The sequence below is a fragment of the Melanostigma gelatinosum genome (genome assembly GCF_949748355.1).
Source record: "Melanostigma gelatinosum genome assembly, chromosome: 18".
Classification (NCBI taxonomy): Eukaryota; Metazoa; Chordata; class Actinopteri; order Perciformes; family Zoarcidae; genus Melanostigma; species Melanostigma gelatinosum.
In genome coordinates, this window is record NC_136651.1 from 562,416 (window position 1) to 576,571 (window position 14,156).

The 14,156-nt window shown below is 43.7% G+C and overlaps 2 protein-coding genes across 4 annotated transcripts; one reads left to right on the forward strand and one right to left on the reverse strand.

Annotated features, from left to right (window-relative positions):
* Nucleotides 1–624: 624 nt before the first annotated feature.
* rnf224 (ring finger protein 224) lies at nucleotides 625–1,512 on the forward strand (the record flags this gene model as incomplete). Its single annotated transcript, XM_079289579.1, has 2 exons — nucleotides 625–858; nucleotides 1,177–1,512. The coding sequence occupies 2 exons, from the start codon at nucleotides 625–627 to the stop codon at nucleotides 1,510–1,512; spliced, it is 570 nt and encodes a 189-aa protein (XP_079145705.1).
* A 245-nt stretch (nucleotides 1,513–1,757) lies between these two features.
* pisd (phosphatidylserine decarboxylase) lies at nucleotides 1,758–11,054 on the reverse strand. Of its 3 annotated transcripts, none has more exons than XM_079289514.1 (8): nucleotides 10,788–11,054; nucleotides 8,903–9,143; nucleotides 5,538–5,672; nucleotides 3,865–3,966; nucleotides 3,503–3,626; nucleotides 3,177–3,320; nucleotides 2,933–3,093; nucleotides 1,758–2,614 (listed from the first exon to the last, which is right to left on the reverse strand). In XM_079289514.1, exons 1-8 carry the CDS (start codon nucleotides 10,955–10,957, stop codon nucleotides 2,351–2,353), a joined length of 1,341 nt encoding a protein of 446 aa, XP_079145640.1. In that variant the 5' UTR covers nucleotides 10,958–11,054; the 3' UTR covers nucleotides 1,758–2,350. The 3 variants fall into 3 exon arrangements, with proteins under 3 accessions (XP_079145640.1, XP_079145641.1, XP_079145639.1); XM_079289515.1 differs by having other exon boundaries at nucleotides 8,999–9,143; nucleotides 10,731–11,054; XM_079289513.1 differs by having other exon boundaries at nucleotides 10,731–11,054.
* Nucleotides 11,055–14,156: the final 3,102 nt, after the last annotated feature.

The following is a 14,156-nucleotide window of genomic DNA, read 5'->3' on the forward strand; positions in this document are numbered from 1 at the left end:
TTTTGTCAGAGGAGACATGATTAGCCTGCATTAGTCCGACATCAGTAAACTAAATGATCAGAAATAAGACAGCAGGCTAACGCTAGCTAACGTTAGCATTAGCTCTTTGTGATCGATTGTAAGATGGATGCTCTTCACCTCAAACTTTGACTGAAACCAAAACAATGATTTTATACAATAGACGAACTAATTCCAGCTGAAAAATATCACCCAGCAAACAAACACAAAGCTAACCTTAGCGTTAGCCAACGTTAGCTAATGCTGCAATACAAGCAAAACAATAAAAGTAAAATGTTAGCGTACTTTAATCAGATGATATTTTATACTATCTAAACTAATACTGTCTCATGTCTCCTGGGGGAAATACATTAACATTTAACTTTCATTATTTTGTTTGTATCGTAGCGACAGCTAATGCTAATGCAAGCATCATGAGTTACCAAGGTAATCTAGGCAGGTTAAAATAGAGCCACTTAACGTATATAAATTACATTGTATTGTATTAAATTATAGTATATTATGTTATGTTCTATTAAATTATATTGTATCAAATACAATTTTATTAAAATATATTCTTCTATTGAATCATGAAATTAAACTTTTCTTCTCGTCTATTAGAACAAAATGTCTGACGACAGAAAAGAAGAAGAGGAAGTGACCTGTCAGCCCCTCCCCCCCCCGCCTCCGCCTTCCTCCGTTGCCGTGGAGACGATGATGTCACTGAGGAGGCAGGACCTCGTGTGCATCGTGTGCTTCGGCAGCTACGACCTGGCCACGCGGTTGCCGCGTCGACTGCACTGTGGCCACGCCTTCTGTCAGGCGTGTCTGAAGAGGCTCGACACCGTCATCAACGAACAGGTGACATCATCGGTGACATCAGCCACACTCACCTGAGATCTGTAGACAGTTCAGGTGTCAGCTGATGTTCAATCAGTGGTGGGCCTTCAAGGCCTTCTCTGCTGGCCTCAACACAATCACAGAGTTACAGATGTTTTATCATTAAGTGGAAATGAAAACTTCAGACACTTTGCAGACCGAAATTTTGAATAAAATGAACTGTATAAAGTAAAAATTGTTTGTATTTAAAAAGGTTATCATGTTCACTTCCTGTCACTAGAACTCCCATGATCCTTTGGGATGTAACATGTAACCCCCCCCCCCCCCCCCCCCCTCCAGGTGTGGATCCCGTGTCCTCAGTGTCGACAGAACACTCCTCGGCCCAGAGGAGGAGCAGCTGGTCTGGACCTGGACTTGGCCTCCTTCCTGGGAGTGAAGGCCCAGCAGACCTGCACCTCCTCCTGCTCCCTGTCCTCCTGGAGCTCCGGCCGTAGGGAGGGGACGGCGGCTGCAGACACGGCCCGGGACGGGAAGCTGTGGCTGGGGAAGGAGGTCGCAGACGACGGCTGGTCACACGGAGGTCTGGCTGAGCCGCGATTCCAACGCTACGGAAACTGCTGCCCGCCGCCGTCCTATTGGCTGTGCTGCTTGTTCTGCTGCCAGGGGCGGGGCTAAGACTGACCAATGAGTGTGCTCACTTTAATTGTCCCTTGTTGGTTCTTCCGAGTGGTGTTATGAAAACTATTTATTTAAATAAACATGTAACGTGTTACTGAGGTTCATAATTAATTTAGAAACAAAAAGATAACAGAAAAACAAAGAGAGGAACTTCTATAAAATATGTATATTATTGTATATAATATACATTATATTCTAAGTGGAATAAAGACAAAGCTGCTGAGAAGAAATATTTATTCATAATTACATATGTTACAAAAAGTATAGAAGCTTAACTAATGACAACAGTTAGCATTCAGTATGGGTCATCAGAATGAATTCATTATTTAATTGTTTATTTTCGTCCAATCACAGGCATCCTGTTGGTGAGCTAGCTGATGCGAATAGCTGTGAAGGCTCCGATTGGTTAAAAATAAAAAAACAATAAAGCTTCAGACATTCAAACTGTGTCAGTGGACGGAGGAACTTCTTATTTCACTTTAACAGAATGTTTTAACGTCATAATTATTTCGTTAAATGTGATGTGAATGTTTAAGTTTTCATATTTCTTCGTGTTTGTGACTTTAAAGGAATATTTGTTTGTTGGTTCAGTTCCTGGAAGAGCGACACAGAGAGACAACAGAAAGAAAAAAAAGACAGAGGTTTGGCATTCAACCCCCCGATGAGGCACAAGGCATGCTGGGAGTCGGAGTCCTCTTTATGTCCTTTACAGGTTTTTTGTTACCGAGAAAAAATTCCCACAATGCCATAAACTCTTGATGTCCGTCTTTCATCAGACGACCAGCACTTCCTTATCATCAGGCTCCTCCCCATCCTGAGTACGCAGCTCGGCCAATCAGACGCTGCCGAGCCCCTCCCCCACTCTGATTCGCTGTCCCGGCTGCAGGTTGAAGCTGAAGTCTTTCGGAGCCTCGAACAGCAGAACGATGGTGGAGCCGAGGTTGAACTCCCCCACGGCCGCGCCCTTCTGTAAGACCACGCCCCCTTCCTCCACAGAGACCACGCCCCCTTCACCCGCCACCTTCAACACACCGTCGTCCACGTAGCTCCGGTCGTGGAAGGAGCCTTTACTGTAGCGAGGAGCGTTGGTCTGAAGCTCCTGAGGACCAATAAATGAATCGAATGAACAGAAATACACATCCAACTACAATACAATGAATACACCCATTCATGTGTTCATGATACAATATTTACTGAAGTTAAAATATGAATTGTGTTAATATTTTCCAGAAATATGAATATACTTGTACAATAAATATATAAATACTAGTATTAACAAAGTTAGTTTAGATAAAAAAGCTTTAAAGAATCTGATTAACTTCCTAAACTGAACTTTAAATATACAATAAAAAATACTGAAACAAAAGTAATAGAAAAGATTCAAAGTATAACGAGTAAAAGCTAAAGTGGTGCTCACCTGGTCGAAGTAAACTCTGATGGAGCCGACGTTTGTGGCTCCGACCGCCGTTAACGAGAAGAAGCCGTGCTGCCATTGGCCGGTGAGAGCAACTCGCTCGTTAAGGCAAAAGAGCTCTTTAACCAAACGAGCCACACCGGGGTTAACGGAGAGTAACGAGCCTAACGAGGGGGAGAGAGGGAGAGAGATGGGTGAGAGAGACAGAAAGAGAGAGACAGACAGAGCGAGGGGAACATCGTCTCACCTGGAAAGTGACGTCGTAGCTCCACCTTCCAGTCGGTAGGCGAATGGAAACAGTGATAGTCACCTGGAGCCAGGTAGACCACGACGTGGAACAGGTCGTTATCAGGGGAGGACAGGAGGAGGTCTCTGAAGGAGGAGGAGGGGTCTAAAGAGAGACAGGAACCTTTAACAGGATGTGGACCCAACAAGTCCTCCAGACCTGACAAGACCCACATTTAAAACAAGTCCCATCTCAAGACCAAGTCTAAATGCTTGAGCAGGTCACTACGCACCTCTATGTAACTGTGCTGAGGGTAGCTTATGTATTTTGATATCAAGTTTATTCACCGTTGCTCCGCCTCTTCTGAGGACCCAGGAAGCTCTCCAGACTGTAGGTGACCCCCTTCACCTGCTCCACCTCGGAGTTCTTCACCTGACCAAAGTGGAGGATCCTCCCGTCAGCCGGAGAGATCTGAGGAGAGACGAGAACAACGTACTGTGAGAGAAGACGCACAGGAGATGAAATACTCAAACATAAATAAAATACATTTAAGAAAAGGAGAGAAAACTAAAGCTGTGACAGAAGATCAAACTTAATACTTTGTGCCTTTGAGTGCCAAAACAAGTCCCAAAATAAAACAATCATAGAAATAAATGAGAAACATGAAGGTAAAACAGAAGGAGGAAGAGGAGGAAGAGGAGCAGTTTACCAGACAGGAGCTGGTACAGAGAGGTCTGACTGCAGCTTTTAGACGTCTTCTGAAGAATTCTCCCAGATTTCTGTAGTGATGTAAATCCTCTACGGCTGCTTCCTATTGGACGAGAGAGACGTGACCAAATACAGACATGATCAAAAATATCTTTCACCAACTTCATCAAGATAAATGATCCGCTTCCTCTCCTCTCCGCTTCCTCTCCTGCTCGTTTCCTCTCCTCTCCGTTTCCTCTCCTCTCCGCTTCCTCTCCTGCTCGTTTCCTCTCCTCTCCGCTTCCTCTCCTGCTCGTTTCCTCTCCTGCTCGTTTCCTCTCCTCTCCGCTTCCTCTCCTGCTCGTTTCCTCTCCTGCTCGTTTCCTCTCCTGCTCGTTTCCTCTCCTCTCCGTTTCCTCTCCTCTCCGTTTCCTCTCCTCTCCGTTTCCTCTCCTCTCTGTTTCCTCTCCTCTCCGTTTCCTCTCCTGCTCGTTTCCTCTCCTGCTCGTTTCCTCTCCTCTCTGTTTCCTCTCCTCTCTGTTTCCTCTCCTCTCTGTTTCCTCTCCTCTCCGTTTCCTCTCCTCTCCGTTTCCTCTCCTCTCCGTTTCCTCTCCTCTCCGTTTCCTCTCCTCTCCTCTCCGTTTCCTCTCCTCTCTGTTTCCTCTCCTGCTCGTTTCCTCTCCTCTCCGTTTCCTCTCCTCTCCGTTTCCTCTCCTGCTCGTTTCCTCTCCTCTCTGTTTCCTCTCCTCTCCGTTTCCTCTCCTGCTCGTTTCCTCTCCTCTCTGTTTCCTCTCCTGCTCGTTTCCTCTCCTCTCCGTTTCCTCTCCTCTCTGTTTCCTCTCCTCTCCGTTTCCTCTCCTGCTCGTTTCCTCTCCTCTCTGTTTCCTCTCCTGCTCGTTTCCTCTCCTGCTCGTTTCCTCTCCTCTCCGTTTCCTCTCCTCTCCGTTTCCTCTCATCTCTGTTTCCTCTCATCTCTGTTTCCTCTCCTGCTCGTTTCCTCTCCTCTCTGTTTCCTCTCCTCTCCTCTCCGTTTCCTCTCCTCTCTGTTTCCTCTCCTGATCGTTTCCTCTCCTCTCCGTTTCCTCTCCTGCTCGTTTCCTCTCCTCTCCGTTTCCTCTCCTGCTCGTTTCCTCTCCTGCTCGTTTCCTCTCCTGCTCGTTTCCTCTCCTGCTCGTTTCCTCTCCTGCTCGTTTCCTCTCTTCTCCGTTTCCTCTCCTGCTCGTTTCCTCTCCTGCTCGTTTCCTCTCCTGCTCGTTTCCTCTCCTGCTCGTTTCCTCTCTTCTCCGTTTCCTCTCCTGCTCGTTTCCTCTCCTCTCTGTTTCCTCTCCTGCTCGTTTCCTCTCCTGCTCGTTTCCTATCCTGCTCGTTTCCTCTCTTCTCCGTTTCCTCTCCTGCTCGTTTCCTCTCCTGCTGGTTTCCTCTCCTGCTCGTTTCCTCTCCTGCTCGTTTCCTCTCTTCTCCGTTTCCTCTCCTGCTCGTTTCCTCTCCTGCTCGTTTCCTCTCCTCTCCGTTTCCTCTCCTGCTCGTTTCCTCTCCTGCTCGTTTCCTCTCCTGCTCGTTTCCTCTCCTCTCTGTTTCCTCTCCTCTCTGTTTCCTCTCCTCTCTGTTTCCTCTCCTCTCTGTTTCCTCTCCTCTCTGTTTCCTCTCCTGCTCGTTTCCTCTCCTCTCTGTTTCCTCTCCTGCTCGTTTCCTCACCTGCATGTTGACTCCAAAGGTCCAGATGTAGAGGGAGTAGACCGGCTTCCTGAGCCACATGGGGAGCTCCACCCCGTTCAGACGGCCCCAGGCCCGAGAGAGGAGGCGGGTCGGGAAGGAGCGGTACAACGCCACCTAGAGGACCGACCAGGAAACTACAGGTGAAATATTATCTTCTGGTTTTAAGGAAGAATTATATTGTTGTGATGTAATACTGATATGTTCAAGGAATCAAACTGGTGGAGGAAGAGGAGAGGAGGTCTGAAAGAAGATGAAATAAGAGGAGAAAAGAAGGAGGTAGGAGATACACCTTCTACAACAGAGTACCTGAACAGGTAGTGAACAGAGTACCTGAACAGGTCGTGAACAGAGTACCTGAACAGGTAGTGAACAGAGTACCTGAACAGGTAGTGAACAGAGTACCTGAACAGGTAGTGAACAGAGTACCTGAACAGGTAGTGAACAGAGTACCTGAACAGGTAGTGAACAGAGTACCTGAACAGGTAGAGAGCAGAGTACCTGAGCAGGTAGTGAACAGAGTACCTGAACAGGTAGTGAACAGAGTACCTGAACAGGTAGTGAACAGAGTACCTGAACAGGTAGTGAACAGAGTACCTGAACAGGTCGTGAACAGAGTACCTGAACAGGTAGTGAACAGAGTACCTGAACAGGTAGTGAACAGAGTACCTGAACAGGTAGAGAACAGAGTACCTGAACAGGTAGTGAACAGAGTACCTGAACAGGTAGTGAACAGAGTACCTGAACAGGTAGAGAGCAGAGTACCTGAGCAGGTAGAGAACAGAGTACCTGAACAGGTAGTGAACAGAGTACCTGAACAGGTAGTGAACAGAGTACCTGAACAGGTAGTGAACAGAGTACCTGAACAGGTAGTGAACAGAGTACCTGAACAGGTAGTGAACAGAGTACCTGAACAGGTAGAGTACAGAGTACCTGAACAGGTAGAGAACAGAGTACCTGAACAGGTAGTGAACAGAGTACCTGAACAGGTAGAGAACAGAGTACCTGAACAGGTAGTGAACAGAGTACCTGAACAGGTAGAGAGCAGAGTACCTGAGCAGGTAGAGAACAGAGTACCTGAACAGGTAGAGAACAGAGTACCTGAGCAGGTAGTGAACAGAGTACCTGAACAGGTAGAGAACAGAGTACCTGAACAGGTAGAGAACAGAGTACCTGAACAGGTAGTGAACAGAGTACCTGAACAGGTAGAGAGCAGAGTACCTGAACAGGTAGAGAACAGAGTACCTGAACAGGTAGTGAACAGAGTACCTGAACAGGTAGAGAGCAGAGTACCTGAGCAGGTAGAGAACAGAGTACCTGAGCAGGTAGAGAACAGAGTACCTGAACAGGTAGTGAACAGAGTACCTGAGCAGGTAGAGAGCAGAGTACCTGAGCAGGTAGAGAGCAGAGTACCTGAACAGGTAGAGAGCAGAGTACCTGAGCAGGTAGAGAACAGAGTACCTGAACAGGTAGATAACAGAATACCTGAGCAGGTAGAGAACAGAGTACCTGAACAGGTAGTGAACAGAGTACCTGAGCAGGTAGAGAGCAGAGTACCTGAACAGGTAGAGAGCAGAGTACCTGAGCAGGTAGAGAGCAGAGTACCTGAACAGGTAGAGAGCAGAGTACCTGAACAGATAGAGAGCAGAGTACCTGAACAGGTAGAGAACAGAGTACCTGAACAGATAGAGAGCAGAGTACCTGAACAGGTAGAGAACAGAGTACCTGAGCAGGTAGAGAACAGAGTACCTGAACAGGTAGTGAACAGAGTACCTGAACAGGTAGTGAACAGAGTACCTGAGCAGGTAGAGAGCAGAGTACCTGAGCAGGTAGAGAGCAGAGTACCTGAACAGGTAGAGAGCAGAGTACCTGAACAGATAGAGAGCAGAGTACCTGAACAGGTAGAGAACAGAGTACCTGAACAGATAGAGAGCAGAGTACCTGAACAGGTAGAGAACAGAGTACCTGAGCAGGTAGAGAACAGAGTACCTGAACAGGTAGTGAACAGAGTACCTGAACAGGTAGATAACAGAGTACCTGAACAGGTAGTGAACAGAGTACCTGAACAGGTAGAGAGCAGAGTACCTGAACAGGTAGAGAGCAGAGTACCTGAACAGGTAGTGAGCAGAGTACCTGAACAGGGAGAGAACAGAGTACCTGAACAGGTAGAGAACAGAGTACCTGAGCAGGTAGAGAACAGAGTACCTGAACAGGTCGTGAACAGCGTACCTGAACAGGTAGAGAACAGAGTACCTGAACAGGTAGAGAACAGAGTACCTGAACAGGTAGAGAACAGAGTACCTGAACAGGTCGTGAACAGCGTACCTGAACAGGTAGAGAGCAGAGTACCTGAACAGGTAGAGAACAGAGTACCTGAACAGGTAGAGAGCAGAGTACCTGAACAGGGAGAGAACAGAGTACCTGAACAGGTAGTGAACAGAGTACCTGAACAGGTCATGAACAGCGTACCTGAACAGGTAGAGAACAGAGTACCTGCACAGGTCGTGAACAGAGTACCTGAACAGGTAGAGAACAGAGTACCTGAACAGGTAGAGAACAGAGTACCTGAACAGGTAGAGAACAGAGTACCTGAACAGGTAGTGAACAGAGTACCTGAACAGGTAGTGAACAGAGTACCTGAACAGGTAGTGAACAGAGTACCTGAACAGGTAGAGAACAGAGTACCTGAACAGGTAGAGAACAGAGTACCTGAACAGGTAGTGAACAGAGTACCTGAACAGGTAGAGAACAGAGTACCTGAACAGGTAGTGAACAGAGTACCTGAACAGGTAGAGAACAGAGTACCTGAACAGGTAGAGAACAGAGTACCTGAACAGGTAGTGAACAGAGTACCTGAACAGGTAGTGAACAGAGTACCTGAACAGGCAGAGAACTAAACATCACTGGGAATTAAATAATTAAATTACTATAAATAAAAAGATGACCCGTCCTCAAAAGGGTTATGTTGAAAAGGGAAAAATAACGAGGTCATTGTTTATTTACTGAACTATTCAGTTTGCTACTTTATGTTCCAAAATTATACTTTTTGTTAAGTGTTCGTAATGTTAAGAATACGGTGGTTTATGTTGATAATTGTCATTTTTGTGCTGGTTTATAGTTTTAACCGTCACATTTCTTGAATACATTGGCAGAGAATTTAAAGTTCTATTTTCTATCTAAATTATTTTTGATTGCAGTAACTTTGGCTAGAACCTCTTTGACTAAATATTAACAGAGAAACTTTACTTATCGATGCTTTAAAGAGACAAATGTAAAGACGTAAAACAATATGAAGAGAAAAGGAGGAAGGAGGAGACGAGAGGAGGAGACAAAATTCAACAACTAACCAAATAAAAAAGGGAAAAGAAGAAACGAATATGGTAGTTTCTGTCCTTCCCCTTTTCCCTTCGTCCAATCAGAAGCCAGCAGGCCGCCGCTCTTACCCGCTTAGCCAACGGCCGCAGAGCGCTGACCGACAGGGCGTAGCAGAGGAAGGCGATTGGCCGACGGCGCCACAGGATTGGTCGACACACGCCACCACTGAGCACGCTCAGACGGCGCCGGAGAGACAAACGAGGCACCTGGAGCCTGAGTGTGATGAGATTTAATGAGATTTAATGAGATTTAATGAGATGTCGCGGTTAAATTGAGGAAATAGAAGGATGAGAAAGTAGGAAGTAAAGACAAAATTAATATGAAGAGAGAGGATGTAAAAACAGGTGGGCGTGGACAGGCGTGAAAAGGGCGGGGCTTCTGTGTGTGTGTGTATATATATATGAGTGTGTGTGTGTGTGTGTGTGGAGGGTTAGGGGTGAGGAGGAGGAGGAGCGGAAGCTAGAGCAGCACACCTATGCTAAGCTACAGCAAAGCTAACAGCGATGCTAACACACTAAATATTTAATTAGAGCAGTCTTCGTAGTTTAATTTTTCCAGTTTCTGCTTCTGAAATAGTTTCAACTTAAATGTGTGTTTACAAACACACATTTTACTTTTATACATATTTATATTTGCTATCATATAATATTTCACCAACACTCGCGTTAGCCTAGTTTAGCTTGCGATAGCCTAGTTTAGCTTGCGTTAGCCTAGTTTAGCTTGCGTTAGCCTAGTTTAGCTTGCGATAGCCTAGTTTAGCTTGCATTAGCCTAGTTTAGCTTGCGTTAGCCTAGTTTAGCTTGCATTAGCCTAGTTTAGCTTGCGTTAGCCTAGTTTAGCTTGCGTTAGCCTAGTTGAGCTTGCGTTAGCCTAGTTGAGCTTGCGTTAGCCTAGTTTAGCTTGCGTTAGCCTAGTTTAGCTTGCATTAGCCTAGTTTAGCTTGCGTTAGCCTAGTTTAGCTTGCGTTAGCCTAGTTTAGCTTGCATTAGCCTCTTTCCTGCTGATCCATATTTATATATAATGTGAATGAGAGTGGGAATATGTGGAATAAAGTTGTGGCTATGTGGCATTAATAAAAGTTTAAATATATATAATGACATTCTGAATTAATGGAATGAACATTAAATGTATGAAAACACATTTAAACTTTCATTCCACAGTAAAGAAAGTCAGTTTGATTTCTACAGATGTTTTAAATATTATACATACATACATATATATGTATACACATATACATACATATATACATACATATATATATACATACATATATACATACATATGTACACATATATATACATATATATACACATATGTACACATATACATATATATATATGTACGTATATATATATATATATATATATGTACGTATATATATATATATATATATATGTACGTACATATATATATATATATATATATATATATATATATATATACGTACATATATATATATATATATATATATATATACATATATATATACATATATGTACATATATATATATACACACACACATATATATATACGATATATATACATATATATACATATACATATATATACATATATATGATATATATACATATATATACATATACATATATATACATATATATGATATATATACACATACATACATATATATACACACTGTGTAGAACACAAACATAAACTGACTTCAGTGTCTGTAGTAAACTAGGTTAGCAGGTTAGCAGGTTAGCACAGATCAACTGAAGAAGGCTAAGGCTGAAATAGATGCCCCCCCCACTAATCCTTAACCTGTAAACCCTCACATGTCTGTCTCTCGAACTCTACATTCTCGCTTCTTCCTCTTCTTCTTCCTCTCCCACCTGAATCTCGCTGTGGTTCTCGTCCTCCCTCCTCTTCCTCCTCCTCCCTCCTCTTCCTCCTTCTCTCCATCGGTCGCGTGCCGCCGCCTCCGCCGCGGCTTCACCTTCCGCAGCAGGTCGCGCTGCTGCCGCGCGCCCCCGCCGCGGCACCGAGGAAAGAACTTTACCATGAACGGGTCGCTGATGACGCAGAGAGAGACGGCCGGTGACACATGATGACGTTTAAATACCAAGAGAAGAAGAAGAAGAAAGCGTGGAGACAGTCCCGTTCTCTGGGAGCAGAGAAGAAGAAGTGACGCAGAGCGCGAGGGAGAGATGAGTTTATACTGGAGAGCCCCGCCCCCTCGACCCTCCCCCTCGGTGTAATATAAAGTGCGTAGAGTGCAGAAATACAGAGAAATCATGTAAAAGTAAAAACACAGATTATTAATAGACAACTTATATTGGATTTATTAATAGGTATTACAATCAAATAAAGTATTTGTATTTGATGTTTATTCTTACTATGAAACAAATAAGAAATCTGAGTTTATTTTATAATATAAATGCTTGAATGATATGAAGGTAATTTTATCATTGTGCTTTTAAACATTATTATTGTTTGTTATTAAATTCATTAAGAAAAACGTGATATATTTATGTGACGATATTATTTGGTTGTTTTATATTTACTTTGAGATCAAGAGATAAAACATTCTGTAAATCATTGATAATATTTCATCACACTGATGCAGAAATACATTTCATTATCTCCAGCGTTACTCCGGTGATGAAATCACAACAGTTTTAAGTTTTAAGTCAAATACGATTAAATTCATCTGTGTCACGGAAATAATCTATTATTTGAGTTCCAGTATTTTTCTCATCATTAATATCATTATTATTAACTCAGAAATACAAAATACAGTCTATTATTTTGCAACATTTGTTTGTTTTTAAGTGACAATGATTGAATAAAATATCAAAATATGAATGACACAATTTCTTTATATTTATTTGTCGTAAATTAATTGTTATATTAATCAGGAATTAAAAATAATTATCATGAGAATAATGAATAAATGAGTTAGATTAATGAATTAGATTGTAACAGTATAGCTGATCATTTAAATGAAATGTATCATTGTTATATTAATATATATATTTATCTTGAATGTGACAAACAAACCAAAACAAACAGAGTGACATCATCACCACCTTTCACCCAGTGAACCAATCAGAGTCTGTTCTCAGGTCAGTTAATGATCCACGCTCACTAACACGTTGCGTCACTTTCTATAACTTCACAATAAAAGCATCCCGCCGGCTCGTCGGCTTTTATTGTGAAGCAGCAGCAGCAGCAGGAACTTCACACGGCTGTGATTCACTCATGTGAGGAATTGAAGTTTCAAAGCATTCCCAGTATGTTTAATCGTACCCGAGTGTGGATATTACATGTGAATATTTACTGACGGAAGTCTAAAGCATGGAGTGTGGTCATGGAATATACTGAGTGTCTGTGGGGGGGGTGAGGTATGTGCTCAGAGCGGGGGATGGAGGGGCTGCAAGGAGGGTGTCTGACCAGAACAACAGGTCAAAGGCCGAGGAGGAGCTTATTGGATTTCAGCCAATCATTGCGCTGATCGATGGCGTGAAGAATGTGAAACATGAGACGGTTCTTTGGGACAAAGAGACGCTGGATTGCCGGACATCGGCCAGTCACACCAGCCTGCTCTGTGTCATGAAAGATTATGTTGTTAATCGGTTTGTAATTGCTTTTGCGTTTGTTAGTCTGTTAAAATTCCTTCTGATTTTGACTTGGACCGGATGATTCCGGCCCCGTTTGCTGATGAAGAAGGAGAGCATGGGGGGGGGGCTTCTTCTCCTCTGTTTGAGAAACCTTTGAACATAACACTGACGGGACCAATAACCAGAGAAGAAGAAACAAACTAAATGCTATACGAGCAGAACATCCCGATCAGTCACGTGATCCATGACACCACAGAAGAAGAATCAGAACCAGAACCGTTTATTGCCATCGTATGTTGAACATACAAGGAATTTGACATGACGGGAGGTGTGCAACATTTAACAACAATCAACAACAATGCAAAGTAGAAACAAATTAAATTTACAGAAAATATAAGATAAAGTAAAATATAAATAAAGTGGAATATAAATAAAGTGGAATATAAATAAAGTGAACATGAGTGTAACAGGACTATGAACCAGTGAGATGAAGTGTCGTGTGAAAGTGTCCAGTGTGACAGAGGGTGTGCGGGAGTGACCGGTGGGAGTCAGTGGGGGTCCCGGGCTCTGTTCATGAGCCCGGCTGCCGAAAAGAGGACGTAGTCATCGTGATGTCAATCATCGGTTTGTGGACGAGACAATGATGAAGAAGAAGAAGAAGAAGAAGAAGAAGAAGAAGAAGAAGAAGAAGAAGAAGAAAGCGGAGAAAAGGAAGAAGAAAGAGCAGGTGTGTCCTCTCCTACCTGTGTGGGCGTGGCTAAAACGGGTGTAGCTCCATCCTGCCCTTGGTCCCTCAATTTGTATTTCTGGTAACCGAGGTAACCACCACCTGACACCAACAGGAGGGGGAGGGGCCAGCGGCTGGGCAGGAAGGTACGACCTGAAGAGAGATCCGATTGGTCAACAACACCTGCAGGCTCTTCAGACTGCACCGTTAATCTCCAGCACTACATTTTACAGATTACATGTGAACACATCATGAACCTCATTAGTATATCACTGTGTTCATATGATCACAAAATATATACAAGATAGACATATTGTTTTGTTTTTATGAATGCTGCATCGCTCTAAATGTTGCTGATGATGCAATGAATTGTGGGACATCATCTCCTTTCCTTTGGTAAAGTATGCTCCAATGTATCCTTTGCTAAAGGAGATATTCAAAAAGGAAGCATTGAAGCACCTTTCCTCAGCATTTTGAGGACTCATCCAGCTCTCCCCGAGGCTGGCACTTACATACTTCCGGGTCATTTCACTCGGTTAGGAAGGAAGCAAACAGGAAGCGAACCGGAAGTGAGGAGGTGCAGACAGACTCACCTGTGCTCACTGCTCTATGCTGGCTGCAGCTCCGAGGAGACACTCTATAAATAAACAACATAACGCGTGACAGTTAAAATAACGTTTCATCATTTCAAATAATCTTGCTAATCTCTGTCGTCACACGTTTAGGTAAATTCACCTGTTCACATGACGTAAACAAGGTAAATGAGACACATCCGGTTAGTGTTACCTGAGCAGAAACCTTCATCACTCCGGTTCACACGCCTGTCACCTGTCTGACGTCACATTTTAGACTCGATCAAACGTTAATTTACTGTAAACTGTGAACAGTCTGGTGGAGCCACAGACAGGTCACCG